General features: G+C 39.8%; 1 protein-coding gene across 1 annotated transcript in view; it reads right to left on the bottom strand.

Moving 5' to 3' along the window:
- Nucleotides 1-18,618, bottom strand: part of frmd3 (FERM domain containing 3) — a 190,354-nt gene that overhangs the window by 89,765 nt on the left and 81,971 nt on the right. The window contains exons 4-5 of the mRNA XM_020531677.2: nucleotides 12,034-12,112; nucleotides 4,205-4,302 (exon numbers count right to left, since the gene is read on the bottom strand). Coding sequence (XP_020387266.2) covers nucleotides 4,205-4,302; nucleotides 12,034-12,112 — 177 coding nt within the window. The remainder of the gene's footprint in view (nucleotides 1-4,204; nucleotides 4,303-12,033; nucleotides 12,113-18,618) is intronic.

The following is an 18,618-nucleotide window of genomic DNA, read 5'->3' as shown; positions in this document are numbered from 1 at the left end:
TCATCACCAAAGATGATAGATTTATTTTCTTCCCCAAGGACTGCCAGAAAAAACAGTAGCAAATCAATGAAAGTAGACAGGCATATACAGCAAGTAATTAGTAAGGCAGATAGTATATTGACCCTCCTAACAAGAGGATTTGAGTTCAGAAGGAGGGGTGTCTTACTACAGTTTTACAGGACCTTTGTGAGACAACACCTTAAGTACTGCCTACAGTTTTAGTCTCCCCACCTATGGAAAGGATATACTTGACATAAACCAAGTACAGTGGAGGTTCACAAAGCTGACACCAGGAATGGCAGGACTATCCTCTGTTGCGAAGTTGGGTATAGTATTTGTGGACTGTGAGGATGTTAGAATTTGATGTTTGTAAAATATTGGTGTTTGTAAAATGCGAAGGGGAGAAAACAGTGCATGGTCCCTTTAAAAGATGTGCTTTTTCCATGCTTAGAGATTCAAAAAGGATAATCATGTGCTGCAGCTTGTGCATTTGCAGGTGCACAGAGCTCCTGAATTGAAATGTTTGTATCGAAAGGCTGTACAGTCAGCATGCCATGCAGCAGTTTTGTTTTGTTATCAAAACAAATTTTAAATTTAGCCAATTAATTTGAACCAGGTACCCAGATACCAAAAAACAATTAAATTTAAGTCTGATAGTTTTGCCAACATAGGACCAATCCTATTGTAAAGAATATTGATATGTCATCAAGGGTATAAAAGATTGGGCAGTTGGGCAGAGACAGGAGAGTGAACTACCATCTGCAAGAGTTAACAACTCTCAGCTCTAAAGAGAGAATCACTAGCTCTCTCAGTCTTCTCTAAGTTTTAGAGAAAGCACTATTTAAATCTAAGGTACCAACAGCACAACTAGTTAATATTTCTGACAGAAGAATTAGATGGAGAAGGTGTTCCTGACAGAACTTTCAACAGAAGGCACAGAACAATCTGAAAGTCACATAACCTGGCTGTACTTTCAAGAGACTAAATTCCATTTTTTTATTTTTGTTTTATATGAGTAGGAGTTCTATTTATTGGAATTCTCTACCACAGGAGGCCAAGTCAAGAAGTAGACATTTTTCTTTTAGACTTTAAGTGGTGTGGGGACAAAGCAGGAATATGGCATTGAAATACAGGATGAGCCATGGTCATATTGAATTGTGGAGTAGGCTCAAAGGGCTGAATAGCCAATTCTGCGTTATTGCACGTGTAGCTGAATGGTTGCATCTTAATTCCTACACTACCACAAAAATGGTTAACAGCTAAATATCTGAAAAGATGATGAGAAAAAAATAGCCAACTTCGGAGAAACAACAGCCCACTGTGCAAGGCAGAACCAAACAATGCACATTCAACAGGATTCTCATGGTAAGGGCTGCTAAAAGGCTGCTTTACCATCATGGTTATCAAGACTACTAAATTAAAGGAGGACAATGAAATAGGTGTACCTTGCCTTTCAGACCCTTAGATGGATGATCTTAGAGTTACAAGAGTCCTGGAAGAGAGTCAAACTTTCTGGAACTTTCAAGGGAAAACATATAAAAATAAGTGTTTGGAATACGTCAGCAGCAGAACCTAGGAGCAACCATTGCAGAAGCAGGACCCTGAGCTCAGAGTTCAGAGAAGGACAGACAGAGCTGAGCGACTAAAGTCTGGCCAGCTATTCCTCACCCGTGCAGGTAGTACCCAAGTCTCAGTAGTGAGTCTGCGGCAGCCTTCTTTGTAACCTGACATAATTTTATGCTGTAGTGTTAAACTGACCGAGTGATAAATAAAAAAAGTAGACTGCATTAACAGAAGAGGCTGTAATCATTGTGTTCACTGGAGTTGATCTCGGGAGGAAAGGAGACAATACGTGGGATCTGAGAACAATGCCTAAGTGACTATGGAGGTGCCAAAGGGGACACCGAGGTGATAGGGGTGCCAAAGGGGTTTTGAGGCAGCATGGAAAGATAAAAAGCATAGAGGTGGCATAAGAAGGCATGAAAAATCTGAGGGTCATGGGCTGACATTTGGCGTGCAAGCATTGAGGAAGTGGAGGAGTGAGATTTAGGGAACCTTAAACAACAATTGCAGCTGGAGCACTGTGTTTGAGAACCAAGGCAGGCCTTCTACCTGACCCACACTCTTCACGCACTCTAAGTCAGCTCACAAACGGCACGGCAAACCGGATCCTTGTATAATAAGACAAAAATAGCATGTGACATCACATATGGGTTGGAGCACCAATAGTGCACAGGTTCAGATGAAGATTCAGCCCAAGACATTGTACAACATGTGCCTATCGACTGCCTCTTATTATAATAATACATTGTCACACTTCCTCATTGCAACTTTATGCCTGATGTCACTTCTGTTGGGATGACTGGAAGTGGCCTTTGCAGACAGAACAACAAAAAAAAAGCTACAATCTGCTCTTTTCTTTTACTAATTTAAACAACCTCTTACAACTCCAATTACCTCTTTCCACTCTGCCACCCTCCCACTCTAGTCCCATTTCCATCAGATAACTTATCAAGCCAAATGAGCTGTGTTGTGGCCACTCCATTCAGCAATGCATTCCACAGTCAACTTTCCATGCATAGCAATGTTTCTTCCTTGGATCTATTCCTGACTCTTACATCCCATACTACACATGCCACTATTCTGAACTCACTCACAAATGAAAGTATTTTCTGCAAAATAGTTGAAATTAAAATTCTAAATGCTCCAATCATAAATTAATTAATTGTGAGCTGACTGATTCAACTCCTGAATCCACAAAATTTAGTTATTCCTTGTACCTGCCCTCATGGCCAATGCCTCAATAAATTGCATGTGAGCAGGAAAAAACTGCCAGCAACTTTATCACTCACTGCAGGTTGCCATGAGAAGGAAGTAAAAATGTTGCTCACACTCTCCAAGTGGCTCGGCAGAAGTCTTAACCCAATGAAGTTGCATTGCTGTTTCACACAGAAAAGCTGCTTGGTATCTGTAACGTTACATACGTGTTCTTTCTGTGGGAAAGAATGGGGCCCTATCGACTGATATATTTAGTTTCCAGTAGACATAGATGTGTCATACTGCAAGTCTGACCAGCAATCCTAAATCGTTTCTCAGCATAACTCCTCTGCCCTCTAGGTAATTTTGATGTGGAGGTGCCGATGTTGGACTGGGGTGGACGAAGTCAGAGGTCAGACGACACCAGGTTATATCCAACAGGTTTATTTGAAATCACAAGCATTTGGAGCACTGCTCCTTCGTCAAGTGAGGTGCTGATAAAAGAACAGCGCTCCGAAAGCTTGTGATTTCAAGTAAGCCTGTTGGACTACAACCTGGTGTCATCTGACTTCTGACTCTAGGTATTTAGGGATAGGCACTAAATGCTGGCCTGGCTAGCGAGGTCTTTATCCCATGAAGGAAAAGAAACAAACCTCAAGATTGTGTAGCAAATACAGAATCACTTTAGTGCTGGGCACACATTGGGCCTGTTTAAACAGCAACAAAATAGGTGACAGCCAGTCTTTTATTCATTCCTTAAGGCAATGCCTTGATGAATCAGTCAATCTGCAATTTTCAATTTTTAAACAAGCTTAGCTGTTAATTGTCAGTCAACAGAAACCAGTACATTCTCCATTGCAATGCCTCTACAGATTTAATTATAGCTTTCAAAATGGAATTGGATAATTATCAGAAGCAAGGTAGGGAAGTGTTGTTCATTGCGGGGAAGCGGGGTTGGGGGAAGGGGGAGATGAATTCAGGACTATGGAGAAAGAGCAGGGCACTGGGACTAGCTAAATTGTCCTTGCAGAGATTTAGTAAGAATTCAATGTACCAAAAAGTGGTTTTGTTCTGTCTTGTAACTATTATATCATCATTTTAATGTACTGTAGCACAATATTTATGCAATGGAAGTCTTCACATTGTCATTGCTCTTAGCTTTGGAGGTAATTTGATTATTTGCACTTACTTCCTTGCAGGAGTGGTACCAAGCAACAGCCAACATCAATTCATATACTTTCTTTCATTTTCAACAACTACGATATTCAACAAATAAATAGTAGGTGTATAAAATGCAAACTATGGTTACAATAAAAAAAACAAAGAAAGGATCAATAGCACTTTAGAGTATTTGATCAAAAGGCTTTAAAAAACCACTTTTGAGATTGTTACCTACATTAATTCTAATATTACGTATAACTGGATCATATTGTGTTTGCTGACTTACCTTGTAAAGTATATGCACCCAGAGAAGCTGCATCTGACAAAGAGCAAAGAAGCCTTCCATGAAATATGTCCCTTTTAATTTGAAGATACAATAAATACCTGTGAAGCAATACATTTAGACAAATAACTATTTCACAAAAATGATTATTTTAAAACCCTGCACAACAGACCTGATTTTAACCTACCTCCCCTCCCTGGCACAAAAGCTACACAGATATGAGAATCAAACTCAACCTTAGGGAGTAACTTAGCAAACTAAAGGTTTCCTATAAATATTCTAGTGCCTGAATTAACTCAGCAAAGTCCTGCTTTATAGTCCTGGTTAGTCTTTAGATGTATGGTGGCCTGCTGCATGCTAGGCAATTAGGATGTTTTAAAGGACCAAGCAATGCAAACACCACAGAAACAAGTACCACAGGAACAAGATAAAGAAAAGGTTGCTGAAGAGGATAATGGGAAAGACCAAGTCTGGACAGTACAGTCACAGCAGTACAGCAACAAATTACTGAGGACAACTTCTCCTAATCAAACCCTACCCCTATCCTTACTCACCAACAATACCAACATTGGCTTACTCATTCCATCGCTATCTGCTCTTCAGCATCACTCATCCGCTGGGTCTATCCCTCTTCATATGTAGATTAATATTCACCACACCGCATGATACTTTACCATAGGTTTCTCAACTTGAAGACAGAGGAACATGTCTATTTTTCTTATTTTTCTCCTCTGTTGATAAGGTAGTGGTTTCAGTGAGTGTTTTAAGTTCACTATGAAAAATGTTTTTTCTGACCAGCTTCAAACTCACCTTCTTCGTTCACTTAAGATTTTATGATTTCAGATCATGAATAAATCTGCACTGAGAACATTTTGCCTTCTTTACTCAAGCCATTCTCCAGTTTATCCAAGTAATGTGTCACAGCTTGCACACACTCATTGTCTTTCCACTGATGCTTCAAAAATTGAGCTTTCACAATTTCCTCCAAAAACATTTGTTTATGCTCTTATTGTCCAATTCTTTTATCAGGTTGGTTAACCTTTTCATTCACATTGCTCCAATCAGTTTAGTTGCTTTTCTTACTAAATCATGTATAGAATTGGAAAGTAAGTTAAACCAGTTGCCTTTAACCTCAAATAAACAGGACAAACTGCCTATCATGAAGTCTGCGTTCTTCTCAATCACCCTCCAATTGTAACCTTTGAATTCCTTTTCACTGACCCTGAACTGTCCTGACTGACCTATTGAAAATATTGCAATAAGCACCTCATCTATTGCTGGGCAAAATTGAATATTGACATATCAACACTTGGAAATGCCTGTTCCATCAATGTCACCAGTCATAGATTGGTGGCTTGCTTAGTCAAAAAAAAAATGATACAACAGAGAGGATTTCATCACAGATACCATAATAAACAAACATCTAGCTCAAAGCTGAGAAGTTGCAATTATATTAAAAAGGTGCACAGAACTAGGTATACAGTTAAGTAAATTTATATACATTAAAAGAGTTGGGAACATGTCAATTTTTTCAACCCAGATTTATTCTAATTTCAATTTTAGTTGTATTGCACCAGTGCATATGGTGCACTGAGTTAATTGGACAAGAACACTTTCCATTTACTTGAGTTATAGAATCAATGATAAAGTCAGCTATAAAGGGATAGATCCCACTCTACTCTATATTCAGTCTAATTACCTAATGTTTCTTCATTTCTTTATTTGCAGAACGTTGACTAATAGAATGTGGCATGAATGCTGCAGCATCAAGAAATGAGGGGAAACCATTACAAAACAAAGCAAAGATATATAAAATCAGTACAATAAAGACAAGAAAATGAAGAGAGCCTCTGCTAACATGTTCTTTTTATAGTTTGCTCTGTGCTTCAATGTTTGTCCCTCAATCTCTGGGTGCCTTTGCATCCTCTTTTACCTCAATGCTCTGGTTCACTATTTCTTATTCGTTCCACATCTATTCACCTTTCTTCATGCCTGTTTCTTTCTGGCCTGCCGAGCATCCTACTTTACCATCACTATTTTCTACAAACACCAATGATGCTTACTGGAGCCAAAATACCACAACAACTTTATTACGTGACCTCAGTGAAAGAAGCAGTAAGTTCAGTCAAGTGTATCTGGTGATTTTCTGTTGTTAAAATACACATTTAAACAGAAATGATCTTCATTTAGCAGCAGAATCTGCTGCAAAAAAGAATGCCTGCACTTCACATAAATAGCCAACATCAGACTTCACCCTCAGCATTTACTCAGCACAGAGGATATACATTGTTTCAATACACACTGCTGCTAACAAATGGGAATTATTTCTTAAATCGGCTGTTTTATTGGTTAAGAAATGAAAGTGAGAAATGGAAGGAGGCAGTACATTTTAAATACATGATACTATAATCTGAAAATGTTGCATCTCAGTGCAATCAAAGCAAAATCAGAAGAGTCAGAGTCAGTCAGTAATTCACATTCTTTGGTAAAACATGACAGTTGATGTTTCATGTTGAGAGATGAGAGGCGATGCATTTTGGGGAGAAATGACGAATGATAAAAATTAAATTGCCCAATCTAGAAGAGAGCAGAGGAGCAGAGAGACAAAAGGGATTTACAAATGCAAATCATCAAATTGGCAGAACAAATTGATAAGGATGATTAAAAAAAGCATACTGAATGCTTGACTTTATAAATAAAGATATGGAGTACAAAAGCAAGGAAATTATGCTAGACCTTTAGCAACATTACAAGATTTATTTTATACACCTAGTTGTGATCCCTGCAGGTATTATGCAAAAAAAATTAAAATAAATTACAGGAAGTTGCATATACATTTAAAAAGAGAAAATTTGTTCAACTATGAGGAAAGAGCAGGAAAGTCATCCTAACTTGATAAATGTTTCAAAGATCCATGTCTGCCAATCATGGATCAATAGCCTTCAGAACTATAAGATTCTCAGCACTCAAGACAAGAGTTCTATCTAGATGCAAATTTAAACCATATACATTCATTTTTCTTTGGATTTAGGGAGAAAGTTTTGGAACAAATTAAATTGTGCAGACAGTGATTTCTAAAGAAAGGCAATGGATGGAATCTTACCCTTTTTTGGCTAAAAGCAGGTCACGTCAGGTTTGGTAGAGTGATTCTTGCTACAAGACTGAGCAAGTTTCCTCACAGTATTTTACCAAACTCGCTACTTTAATTGCAGTTTGCATCTCACGACAAGAATCACACACCATTTCCACCCCATCTTTACACTCACCAATCCCAGCAGAGATCCTGGGATTGACCAGCATCCCTGGTGCTGACACCATGTTTAAATGGTCCTTGTGCACTTGGACAAGCATGGTTAGTTCACAGCTGCCCTGAATGGTGCCTGATATTTGTCCCAGACATGGAAACAGGAGAATATTGGTAATGGATGAGGTGGTGCACAGCGGGACTCTCTTCCCACAGGAGTAGCACTGGAGGCCATACATCAGATCATGCCAGCCTTGTCTGAGGTTGCCACCCATGTAGAAACAGTCTCAGTGATCTAAAGAAATGCCCTGCAATGTACAAGAAGATCAATGTCCTTCTCAACTCCACCATCTTTGCCACCATTTCTCTCCGACACTCGGCACTCTCTCTATCTCTGCTACTACATCCACCTCCCAGCTGCAGCTCATTCTCAACCACTTACACTGATGCATGTAACATCTTGCCCCCACACCCTTACCCACCCCAAACTGTCACACCACTGATCCTTGATACCCTCTGCAATCTACTCACATACTTAGGAAACCTCCCCACCTGCATCAACAGTAATAGCCATGTCACCCACTTTCGTCTTCTGTAACATCTGCCACGAAACAGCCCACAATAGGGCAGAAAGAGTCAAGACAGGTAGTGTGCTAGCCATAATTTGACTCCTCACCCCTTATGGGTAAAGGATGTTGACTCTGACTGACATAAGCAGGGGTTGGACTGGTATCAGAAGCTGTCATTAACTTAGTGTGCCAGGATCCACTGAGTAAAGGCCATCTTCCTTGACTGGACTGAGATCTGCTGACAACAGTGGTAAGCTTCCTGTCTTGTGTCTATGCTAAATGGCTAGTAATATATGCCAGCTATCTCTGGCTGATGGGGCAAATCACATAACATAAGGCAAAGTTTTTTGTAAGCTTAGAGTGAGTGAGCACCAATAGCAAGCAAAGAGTCTGAAGATGCAGTGTGGTCCAGTCCACGAGCTGGGTGCATGTCCCTGAGCACACACTATCCTTGCTGCAGCATTACAATAATAATAGCTGGTGCAGCACAGATGCACAGAAGCAGCCTGTAATTAAGTCAGAGATATGCCATGAGGGTACATGATGGATGCCAATATCCATGGACATGGGTTGCATGTGGCTGATGTCCATGGAGCATGCCCAAGATGCCCGGTGTTCTACAGGGAGATCCTTCAGAGCAAGCTGTAAGTTGAACCCGCCAAAACCTGCTCTGGTTTCCAAATCAAGTTTTCCTGATGGCTAATTTATATGGTGAGTTTGGTGAGGTCATAAGTCATGGCAATTTGGACTATTAACAAGCCATTCAACAACAAACAAAGTATGTCAATTGGGAACCCACTGTTCCCCAGTAAGAATCTTGAACACCAATAGAGGGGCTTTCCCTTCACCTATACTGGCTTTGAAAGTCTTCTGTGTTGACCTTATTGAGGCACCCTTGCCGTCTTTAATCAACCTCAACAGTACCCACATCTCCTGGTGGGGCTACGGACCCTTTTGATTGGCCTGGCAGCATTAGGAGACCTCCTATAAATCCTTAATTGAACAGCAAATTCAATCGCCCAGTTAGAAGACTGTTACCTCCCTCACCATGAACACTGAATAGCAGGGTGTGCTAACTACAAGGTGCACTGCAGAAATTCACCAAAGATCCTTAGACAGCACCTTTCAAACCCATTACTGCTATCACCTAGAAGGCAAAGGGCAGCAGATACGTAGAAACACCACCACCCGTAAGATCTCCTCCAAGCCATTCACCAACCTGACTTGGAAAAATATCGCCATTCCTTCAGTGTCATTGGGTCAAAATTTTGGAATTCTCTCCCAAGGACATTGTGGGTCTGGCTACAGCACATGAACAGCCACGGTTTAAGAAATCTGCTCACCATCAATTTCTCAAGAGCAACTAGGGATGGACAATAAATACTGGTTTAACCAGTGATGCCCACATTCCTTGAGTGAATAGAAGGAATACAAGTAGGCGGTGTGGACGGAAGTGGCTCACCTGGTCCTATACAGTTACATGGTCTCATAACAATTACTCTCTATTGACAATGAGGGTGAGGGCAAGGGCAATTGAATTAGACAGGGGATGGGATGAGCTTATGAGCTTCAATGGGCGCAAATGGCTACCTCTGTGACCCACTTGGTATGTTGTACATCTCCTGTAAAGATGCAGCAATTTTGGTATAGTATTCCTGCTCATATTGAGTTGCGTTCATTTGAGTTATTCCTTTAGCAATTCACTCACCAGCTCAGCGAACAATTCAACAAATTCACTCATCAGTCCTAACAGATACCATTTCCAAACATACAGGCACTGACCTCTCAGGAAGAGGACAGGATCTCAAAGAATACGTCATTACATCTTTCTACATACTTGGCACCAGCTCAGAGTCCAGTACTTCAGTTAGTATGCATGCATCAACCAAACTTCTAATAGCAACTACCAACAATGGCCAAGGTGTCAGAAGCTGTGGCAATCTAGACCTCTGATCTTCAGAGAAGTGTCAGAAACCAAGAAGATGCAGTGCAGCAGGCAGATGACAAGACTCTGGACTCATCCTTGAGGTTGCTGATATTGAATGATCAGTAGGTATATGAAGATCTATTAGTGCTTCCTAAGGATAATATATACACAGTAGGAATGATAGTTGAGGAGTCCTTTCAGACCAAGCAGTCTCCCTCTCTTCTGAACATGTGGCCTCCTCCATTGAGAGACTGGGATCAGTAATAGACAGTCAGAACTAGTAACATAATCAATGATTCCGAGTACATGCTCAGATCTACAACAACAACAATAACAACAACCTAAAGTAGTCAGTGAGATAGATAAAATAACTTGAATCACATACTGCTCCTCATTCAACTCAGGTTAGCAAGAAAGGCCAACTGGAGTCCTGTTGGTGGATGGGCAGCAACTGCCTCCCTCTACAGTCAGTGGGCCTGACTACAGTCACCTCAGCCACTCCACCATGCAAATAGCAACGGAGGATATTAATCAGAACATTGGGAATTGCCCACCTCCTAATTCCTGCCTCCAAGTTTAAAATCTGGCGCTATTTCTTAATGGTTATGTCCTGGAGAGTGTTGCTAAATAAAGAGACATTGGAGTGAGGGTTCATAGTTCCTTGAAAGTGGAGGCACAGGCAGATAGGATGGTGAAGGCAGCATTGGATATGCTTGCCTTTATTGGTCAGTGCATTGATTATGAGTTGGGTGGGGGGGATTCGTGTGGCGGCTGTACAGGACATTGGTTCGGCCACTGTTTGTGTATTGGGTGCAATTCTGGTCTCCCTCCTATAGGAAGGATGTTGTGAAACTTGAAAGGGTTCAGAAAAGATCTACGAGGATGTTGCTGGGGCTTGGAGGGTTTGAGCTACGGGAGAGGCCAAATAGGCTGGGGCTATTTTCCCTGGAGTGTCGGAGGCTGAGGGGTAACCTTATAGAGATTTATAAAATCATGAGGGGCTTGGACAAGGTAAATAGGCAAGGTCTTTTCCCTGGGGTGGGGTGTCCAAAAATAGAGGGCATAGGTTTCAAGTGAGAGGGGTAAGATTTAAAAGGAACCAAAGGGGCAACTTTTTCACAGAGAGGGTTGTGTATGTATGAAATGAGCTGCCAGAGGAAGTGTGGAGGCTGGTATGATTACAACATTTAAAAGGCACCTGAATGGTTATGTGAATAGGAAGGGTTTAGAGGGATATGGGCCAAATGCTGGTAAATGGGGTGGATTTAGATTTAAGATATCTGGTCAGCATGGACAAGTTGGACCGAAGAGCCTGTTTCCGTGCTGTATACCTCTGACTCTAATAAAGTCAAGAATCCTGGATGTACTTTTAAAGAGCAGTCTCAATTTGCTGTATCATTTTCAGAGATTTATACATAAATGATGGCCCTTCTCCTACAACCCCTTTAAAATTGGATCACTTAGTTATATTGTCTTCCTCATTCTTGGTATCGAATTGTATCACTTCTCTGCATTGAAATTCATCCAGCATGTCTTCATAAAGTGTGTTCTCCTCACTGCTTATCATATTTCTAAGATCTATCCCACCTACAAACTTTGAAATTGCGCCACATATGTATGTCCGGGTCTGAAATTTAAAACTTTGGTGAGGTGAAGGGAGGAGGGGTCACAATGTTCAGTTTGACCCTCCAGGAGGAAAGTTAATAGTTAGCCAAAAGGCTTGAAAGAAGCCTGCACACAGCTATGGCATGCTGTGGGTGGAACAAATTAGAATAAGGTAGGACTTCTGCTCCTCAAAGGATCCAGTTCAGTGTGGGCTTTGGCTGACCTTACAAAAGGTTTTAAAGACCATGCAAGGTGGAAGGACTGGAGGTTACTATTTTCTGGACAGGGAGACTGGCTGCTAGCCCACACCATGGACATTAATTTTTATAACAAGTCTATTATCTGGTACTTCATCAAATGCCTTTTAAAAGTCCATATACATAACATTAGACACATTTCAGCAACCCAAGTTCAAATGATTGATTTAAAAACAAATATGCACTTTTTCAAATTCTACAGTTTCGCTTTCATAAGAGAACAGAAGTACCTGGTGAGCTCTTCTTTGACTTTCACAGGTTCACTAGGATAGAACTTCACTCTAAAACACATGGTATACGGAGGCTGAGCTGCAATGTCACAAGGAAATAAGTGAAATCAGTAGAAAATATATGTTTTTACAGGACTGCAGTAAACCAGATATTTATTCAAAATGTGTTCTTAGCCAAACATTACCTCATGCGATAATGAGCTCTGTAATTTCAGGCATATCACTGCTGTGAACAAGGAAGCTCATTTATAAAAATGGGATGAAAATGCGTGAAAAGGCAGCTTCAAAGCAGGGTGCATGTCAATAAATAAAATATACATAACATTTTACTTCTCATGATACTTACTGCATTAAAAACATTTGAAGTATAAGCCTCATTTTGCAATGCAATTTTTTGTGTTACTCCCCTTAATCTACAGGTACAACAATGATAGGGCTGCTCTCCAGTAAGAAAGAGACAGACAACTTGTGCTGGTTTAACTTGAGGGTCACCACACCACAGGTGAGAGGAGAGGTTGAGAAGGAAAGTCCTTCATACTAACCTCAGTTGATGCACAAATTGAGCCTGCACTGCTGGCATCACTCTGCATCACAAATCAGCCAACTGAGCTAACAAGCCTGCTACATTAGGATCTGATCTGCTCCGAATTTATTAATCTGATCAATGGTGATAGAAGTCAATCTTTTTTTAAGATGATCAGTCCAAAATGATTTAAAAACTTGCTTTAATTAGCAATAACTTTTTAAGAGCTCTCTTTGTGGAGCAGTGATAACCTATATTAATCTGTGATTGGTAGACACAAATGAACTACAACAATCGGATATATATAATAGCAACAAAGTGGAACTGATTGGAGGAACCTGTGCAAGATCGTAAGATACATTCCAACCCCTACACATATGCCTAAATAAACCAATGAAAAACGAACTTGCCCTGTCTGATCACTGCAGATGAATTGGGTGATTGAACTCCCACTTCAGTTCCATTAATGGGGAATTAAGAGAGGTAAAAGTAGAGGAACTGCTAGGCAACAATGACCATAATATTATATGTTTGCAGATCATAGTAGAGAAAGGCATAAGTATGATGAAAATCAAGTTACTAAAATTGATTTTGAGGGATTTAGGATAGAACTTGGAAAATAAAACAGGGAGCTACATTGGCAAACAAAAATGCAAAACAATAAGGGGAAACATTTAAAACAATGTTCAACTGAGTGTGGGGAAAATGTATTTCACTAAAATGAGAGAATAAATTGAATCCTAGTTATACTCCATGGTTAAACATTTCAATAAAAATGTTGGCAAATATGGAGTCATAGGATAGGTGGCAGAATAAATCGCTAGTTGGTTTCAAGACAGAAGACAGAGAGTGAGAACAGCCGAAGGTAGGAAGTGGTTTCCAACAAGGAACAGTGCAAGGACTACAATTGTTTGCAATTTACGTTAACAATTTGGATTTTGTAATCAAAAACACAATTGTTAAATTTGCAGATAATTCTAAATGGAGGAATATTCACTACTGAAGAAGACCACAGCAAATTATAAGAATATATTATGAAAATTGCTGAATGGGAAATAATTGGCAAATAAAGTTATTTTAATAATAACAATAAGAAAATCACTTCTTATTTAAAGATGCTGGTCTAGGTTGGTCAGAGGAACAAAGGGATCTCAGAAAACAAAGCCAGCAATCGTTAAATATTAAGTTACATGCATTCAAGGTCATAATTACAGCAATGCAAGCATTAGGCTTTATTTCTGGAGGAATAGAATTGAAAAATTATGGCTAAAACTATATCAAACCTTGGTTAGACTATATTTGGAGTATTACATTATTCTGGTCACTACACCATAATAAGGTTACAAAGGCAGTACAGGAGGGACAGAGGATATTCAAAGATGCTAACAAAAATCTTTAGATATCTGTATCAGAAATGGATGACAGGGTGGATCTATTTGCACTTGGAAAAAAACAGGGAGGCCTAACATAGTTAAAGTTTTTTTGTAAATCATGAATGATTTTGAAAAACGTGAATACAGAAAGAATGTATCCACTCATGGACAAGAGGGTATCTAGAAGCCATTGATTTAAGATAGTCACCAAGAAATCCAACATAAAATTCAAAAGAAGCTTTATTACCCAATGAGAATGTGCTGCCACAGTTGAAGCAAACAGTACAGATATATTTTAGGGGAAGTTCAAAGTCATTTGAGGGGGACGGGAATAGATAGCGACAAAATTACAGAAAAGGTGGATGCAAGATCAACTGGAGTGTAACCAATAGCATGGATTGGTTGGAGCAACTGACCATCTTCTGTGCCATTCTTTGCATGTTCTCCTACATAAGGGTTGCATTTAAACCAGGTTCCACAGATGCATCAGAACATAGCAAACCACACCCCTATTAAGGTTTATATTGTATCATATCTACCCCTCGCTCTCTTTATCCCTTAAATATTAACAAGTGTAGCACCAATGAGACACTAAGCAAACTGGCCTAGAAAATTGATTGCACAACTCACTAAGCCTCCAATATAACAGGGAAGTAGCTTTTGATCATTATGGGCCAAAAATAAGCTCCCGTCCATGTTGGTATCGAAAAGAAGAGGGAACCTAGAGCCCACACCTAAAATGATATCTTTTTTATACTTTGCTGGGGGTGATCAAGCAAAATGCAGGAAAAAATTGTAAAATTGTGGATCAGAGATTACTTTGTTTATAATCTGTGTTTAATTTTATTGCTAATGCTCGTGAGAAGTAAATATTGTTTCTTTTGTATTTTAAAATGGTAATGCCTAGATTACTTATAATAGCACAATAAGTAAATTTTATCTTAAGATAATCTGGTCTAAAACTATTGTTTTGTATCTCATGTATAATAACTCACCTGTTTAATGACTTTAGTTTAATTGCATTAAACAAGCCATTAACACTGCAAGATTGAGTAAGAAGCTAATGTTTTGAGGTAACATGCTAGTATCCAAAATATAAATAATATTGTACATATTTCACCAGCACACCCACCTGGCAGAAGGCAACTCTGGTGTCACTTCTTAGTTCTTGTTCAACACACAAATGTTTAAGAAGCAAGTTCAAGATAACACGGATTATTTAAAAAAAACTACTGTGGGCTGCTGCTGTGCAAGCCACATCCTTCACACACCCAGCCCACAGTATTTTTATGGGGCCTAAAAGAGTGCCAGACAAGCCAACCCCATCACCTATACCACCTATTAAATCAACATACATTTAAAAATCAAAAGGTTTAATAAAAAATGTATGACTTGCTTAAAAAATCATTAGTGGGTCTTTTATAATCTCATCTTTTTCAAAGTGTTCTACAAAAATTGTCATAATGCATCTGAAAACTCTTTACAAGATTTTTTTTTCAAGTCCTACCTGTTATCGGTTGTGAGTTCTGTCTCAACATATAGAGAACCATCTTTACCAGCCCAATATTCAGTTTGTGGGGGTGATGACTGAGATAGGTTTCTGAAGCATGTTCTATGTTGACTAACAATTCCACAACCAAAAATTTGCTAAAATTTGGCGGAGTGATTGCAAGGGATGTATCAGCCATTTTGTGTATGCACACCTCCTCCAAAACTGCACATGCACCCAGGCATATGCCTGGTCTTCAGAGAACAGGATGCAGAGGAAACGTTGCTTTGCTAACCTTTCAGTCTGAAATGTCCTTGTTTCTCTGGCTTACCTGAAACCTGAAGCCTGTAAACCATGAAGCTGCTTGCAGTTTGTCTTGCCTGAAGCATGAATCACAATAGTGCATCTGTTAGGAAGCCACACATCACTACCAAGATTAAAGCAGCACTAAATCCACAATCAGCTTACGTGTATCACCGTAAATTGCAAGGAAACAATTCACCAACTCCACAAATGCCTACCAGGGATTTCCATAAAGGTTAACATGCACTTACTATGACACACAAGCACAAATAGTGATTTCCAGCAACACTGCTATGAATTACTATTGACGTTAACTATTAACACAGGTACTTACAACACTATAAATTAATACAGAGGTCACCTATATAATAAAAGCACAGCCAATGGCATCAAAATCCGAGCAGCAAGCAGCTTCAGAGACCAGAATGATGCAGCAGTATCAGACTCAGACAAAAAAGGCAACAAGCAGCTTTCAGCACAAGGGAAGGCTCAGGCAAGGCAGACAGGAAGTAGCTTCAGGTACCAGTAAGGTAACAACTTCAGTAAGCCCCAATTCCCATTTCCTCTGTAGGTGGCTCTCCAAAGTTCAGGTGCAAGCACAAACTGCTTCTGCATGTGCAGGACTGGTGACCAAAAGTAAGGCTGACGTAATTGCAGCAAGTCGACACCCAACAGTCAGAAAGAGACTATGAACTCTTCCAGGAGTCCTTAGATCCTTTCACTACAGGAAGATTATGCACAATGGACAGGGTTAGACTGGTTCTTCTGATAGGGTAGGTGTCCCTCTGCATTCCCAGGGGAAAAGACAGGCACTAATAGTAAGGAATTTTGGATCCACATAGTAGAGCACTCAAGGAATTTCCTAATTTTCCACATGACCAGTCCACCTCTTTGCATTAAAGCAATACAGGGCTTGAGAAGTGGTGTATTTCAAGTTTATAATCTTCTTTGTTTCTCACTACATGCCTCCTTATTTATTAATTCATGTTACACTGCAGCATTTTGGTCTGACAGACTACAATCAACTTCCAGGAGATACATTGCTGGATCTGAATCAAAGCCATTAGGCATCAGAAAACCACAGTCTGTAAAGGAATCTGTCAAATTCTTTTTTTTTTTTGCGATTTACGTTAACAGAGCAAAATCAGGTGGGTTCCTTTGCAGACGTATGCTACAACCGTGTCCTATTTACAGACTTACACTGTAAGCAGGTCATGTAATACATGTCAACCTTTGAAAATCTCCTTGAAGTAGCATTCAAGGGATTTTTTTTACTGCCAAACATTGAAAATTGTGTTCTTTTTCTGATCTTTCAGGTAACCAAGAGGATGTGTCATGTGGCATTTCAGCAAACTGTGCAGCTATTACATGGCATCATGCAATACCTTACAATCATATAGCAGCAGGCACCAAATATATTCCTTACAGGTCAGGATCTATTCGTGATTTGTGAATGGAAACACTTCATATTGTTCAACTCAATTGTTGTCTGTGAGCATTGTTGTAACATCAATGAAATGGGCCAAAAGAACTACCGCCTATGGTGCCAACACATGCAGGGCTATGTTTATAACCAGTTGAGAGGGGGATTGGGTCACCTTCAGGCCTACAGGCAAATATAAACCCAGTAGCCATCCACATTATTTCCTCCTCCAGTAAGGAAGCACATAAAAAACAGCACAGCTTATCCAATACAAGACACGCCATACACTCCCACTCTAAGGAGAAACAGCAGGAAAAACACAATGAAAATAATATAAGGATTACACAAGCTGCATTGACAGAAATTGCATATTTTTGGTTCAAAGCCAATTTAAGTGATTGAAGAGTCAGGTGGTTGGTCTCATGCATCCTAATGTATAACTGGGTCCACTGGAGTTTTTTTGACAATAGAAATTATGCATAATTAAAGAGGGCTATTACACATTGGTAGGAGAAGATTATTAATGAATGGTTAGGTAGTTAATAAGTACCTTGCATTTATACAGCACATCCTCAACATAGCTCACTTTGGTATCGATGGATAATTTCTGAAGTTCAACAATGACCAATATGCCTTCCACCAACAATGCTATGTTTCTGAGACATCTTTCTGAGACATAGGCTGGAATCTTCTGGGCCCACATGGACCTTTTAAAAGGGTGGACAGGGGAACTTAATTGATTGTGTGGCAAAGATTCCGTTTTATGACAGCAGGTTCATGTTTTGATATTAGGTTTTCAGGCAAATCAGCGTTTCCAGCTTTTAGAAGAACCATTTCTGCATTCATCAGTATTCCATAAATACTCATTAACCCCCCAACCTGCTGGAATTACATTCACAGATGCCATCTTGTAAGCAAAAAGCAGAAAACACACATGTTCACAAACCCAATAACATGATGCATTAACCTATCAGAGTTCACTTCTTCGTCCAAGCTCCAATGAATACAAACGTGTTCCATTACTTTGCTCCGACATAGCCAGGCTGGTTCTTACACAAATGCTCACAAATGCTACGTGGCGAAGCCTCTCTGTGTCAACTAGCTCATGAAAAAATCTCAGTCATATGCAGTCTTGCTTAAAGTTTCTAAATACTTACAGTATGAGGCATAAAGCCTCTAAGACAAGGCTCAGCCATTAGTGAACTAGAGTTGTTAAACACTTATAGTATAAGGGATAAGGCCGAATCAGAATAACCAGCTATGAGTAGTCTCAATTAGATTTGGTCTTGCTTGTTGTAGTTTAATGCCTATGGTGTAACGGTGGTAGGTTGGCCAGGCCCACTAGCCTGAATAAACAAAGTAGCCGTGCTGACTTACATCAGTAAACTTGACAGGGCAGGAAAGCAGTAACCAACCCAAAGAGACAACAAGGTGCAGAGCTGGATGAACACAGCAGGCCAAGCAGCATCATAGG

Source organism: Rhincodon typus, chromosome 3 (assembly GCF_021869965.1).
Source record: "Rhincodon typus isolate 14 chromosome 3, sRhiTyp1.1, whole genome shotgun sequence".
Lineage (NCBI taxonomy): Eukaryota > Metazoa > Chordata > Chondrichthyes > Orectolobiformes > Rhincodontidae > Rhincodon > Rhincodon typus.
This window is presented reverse-complemented; position numbering and strand designations above follow the sequence as displayed.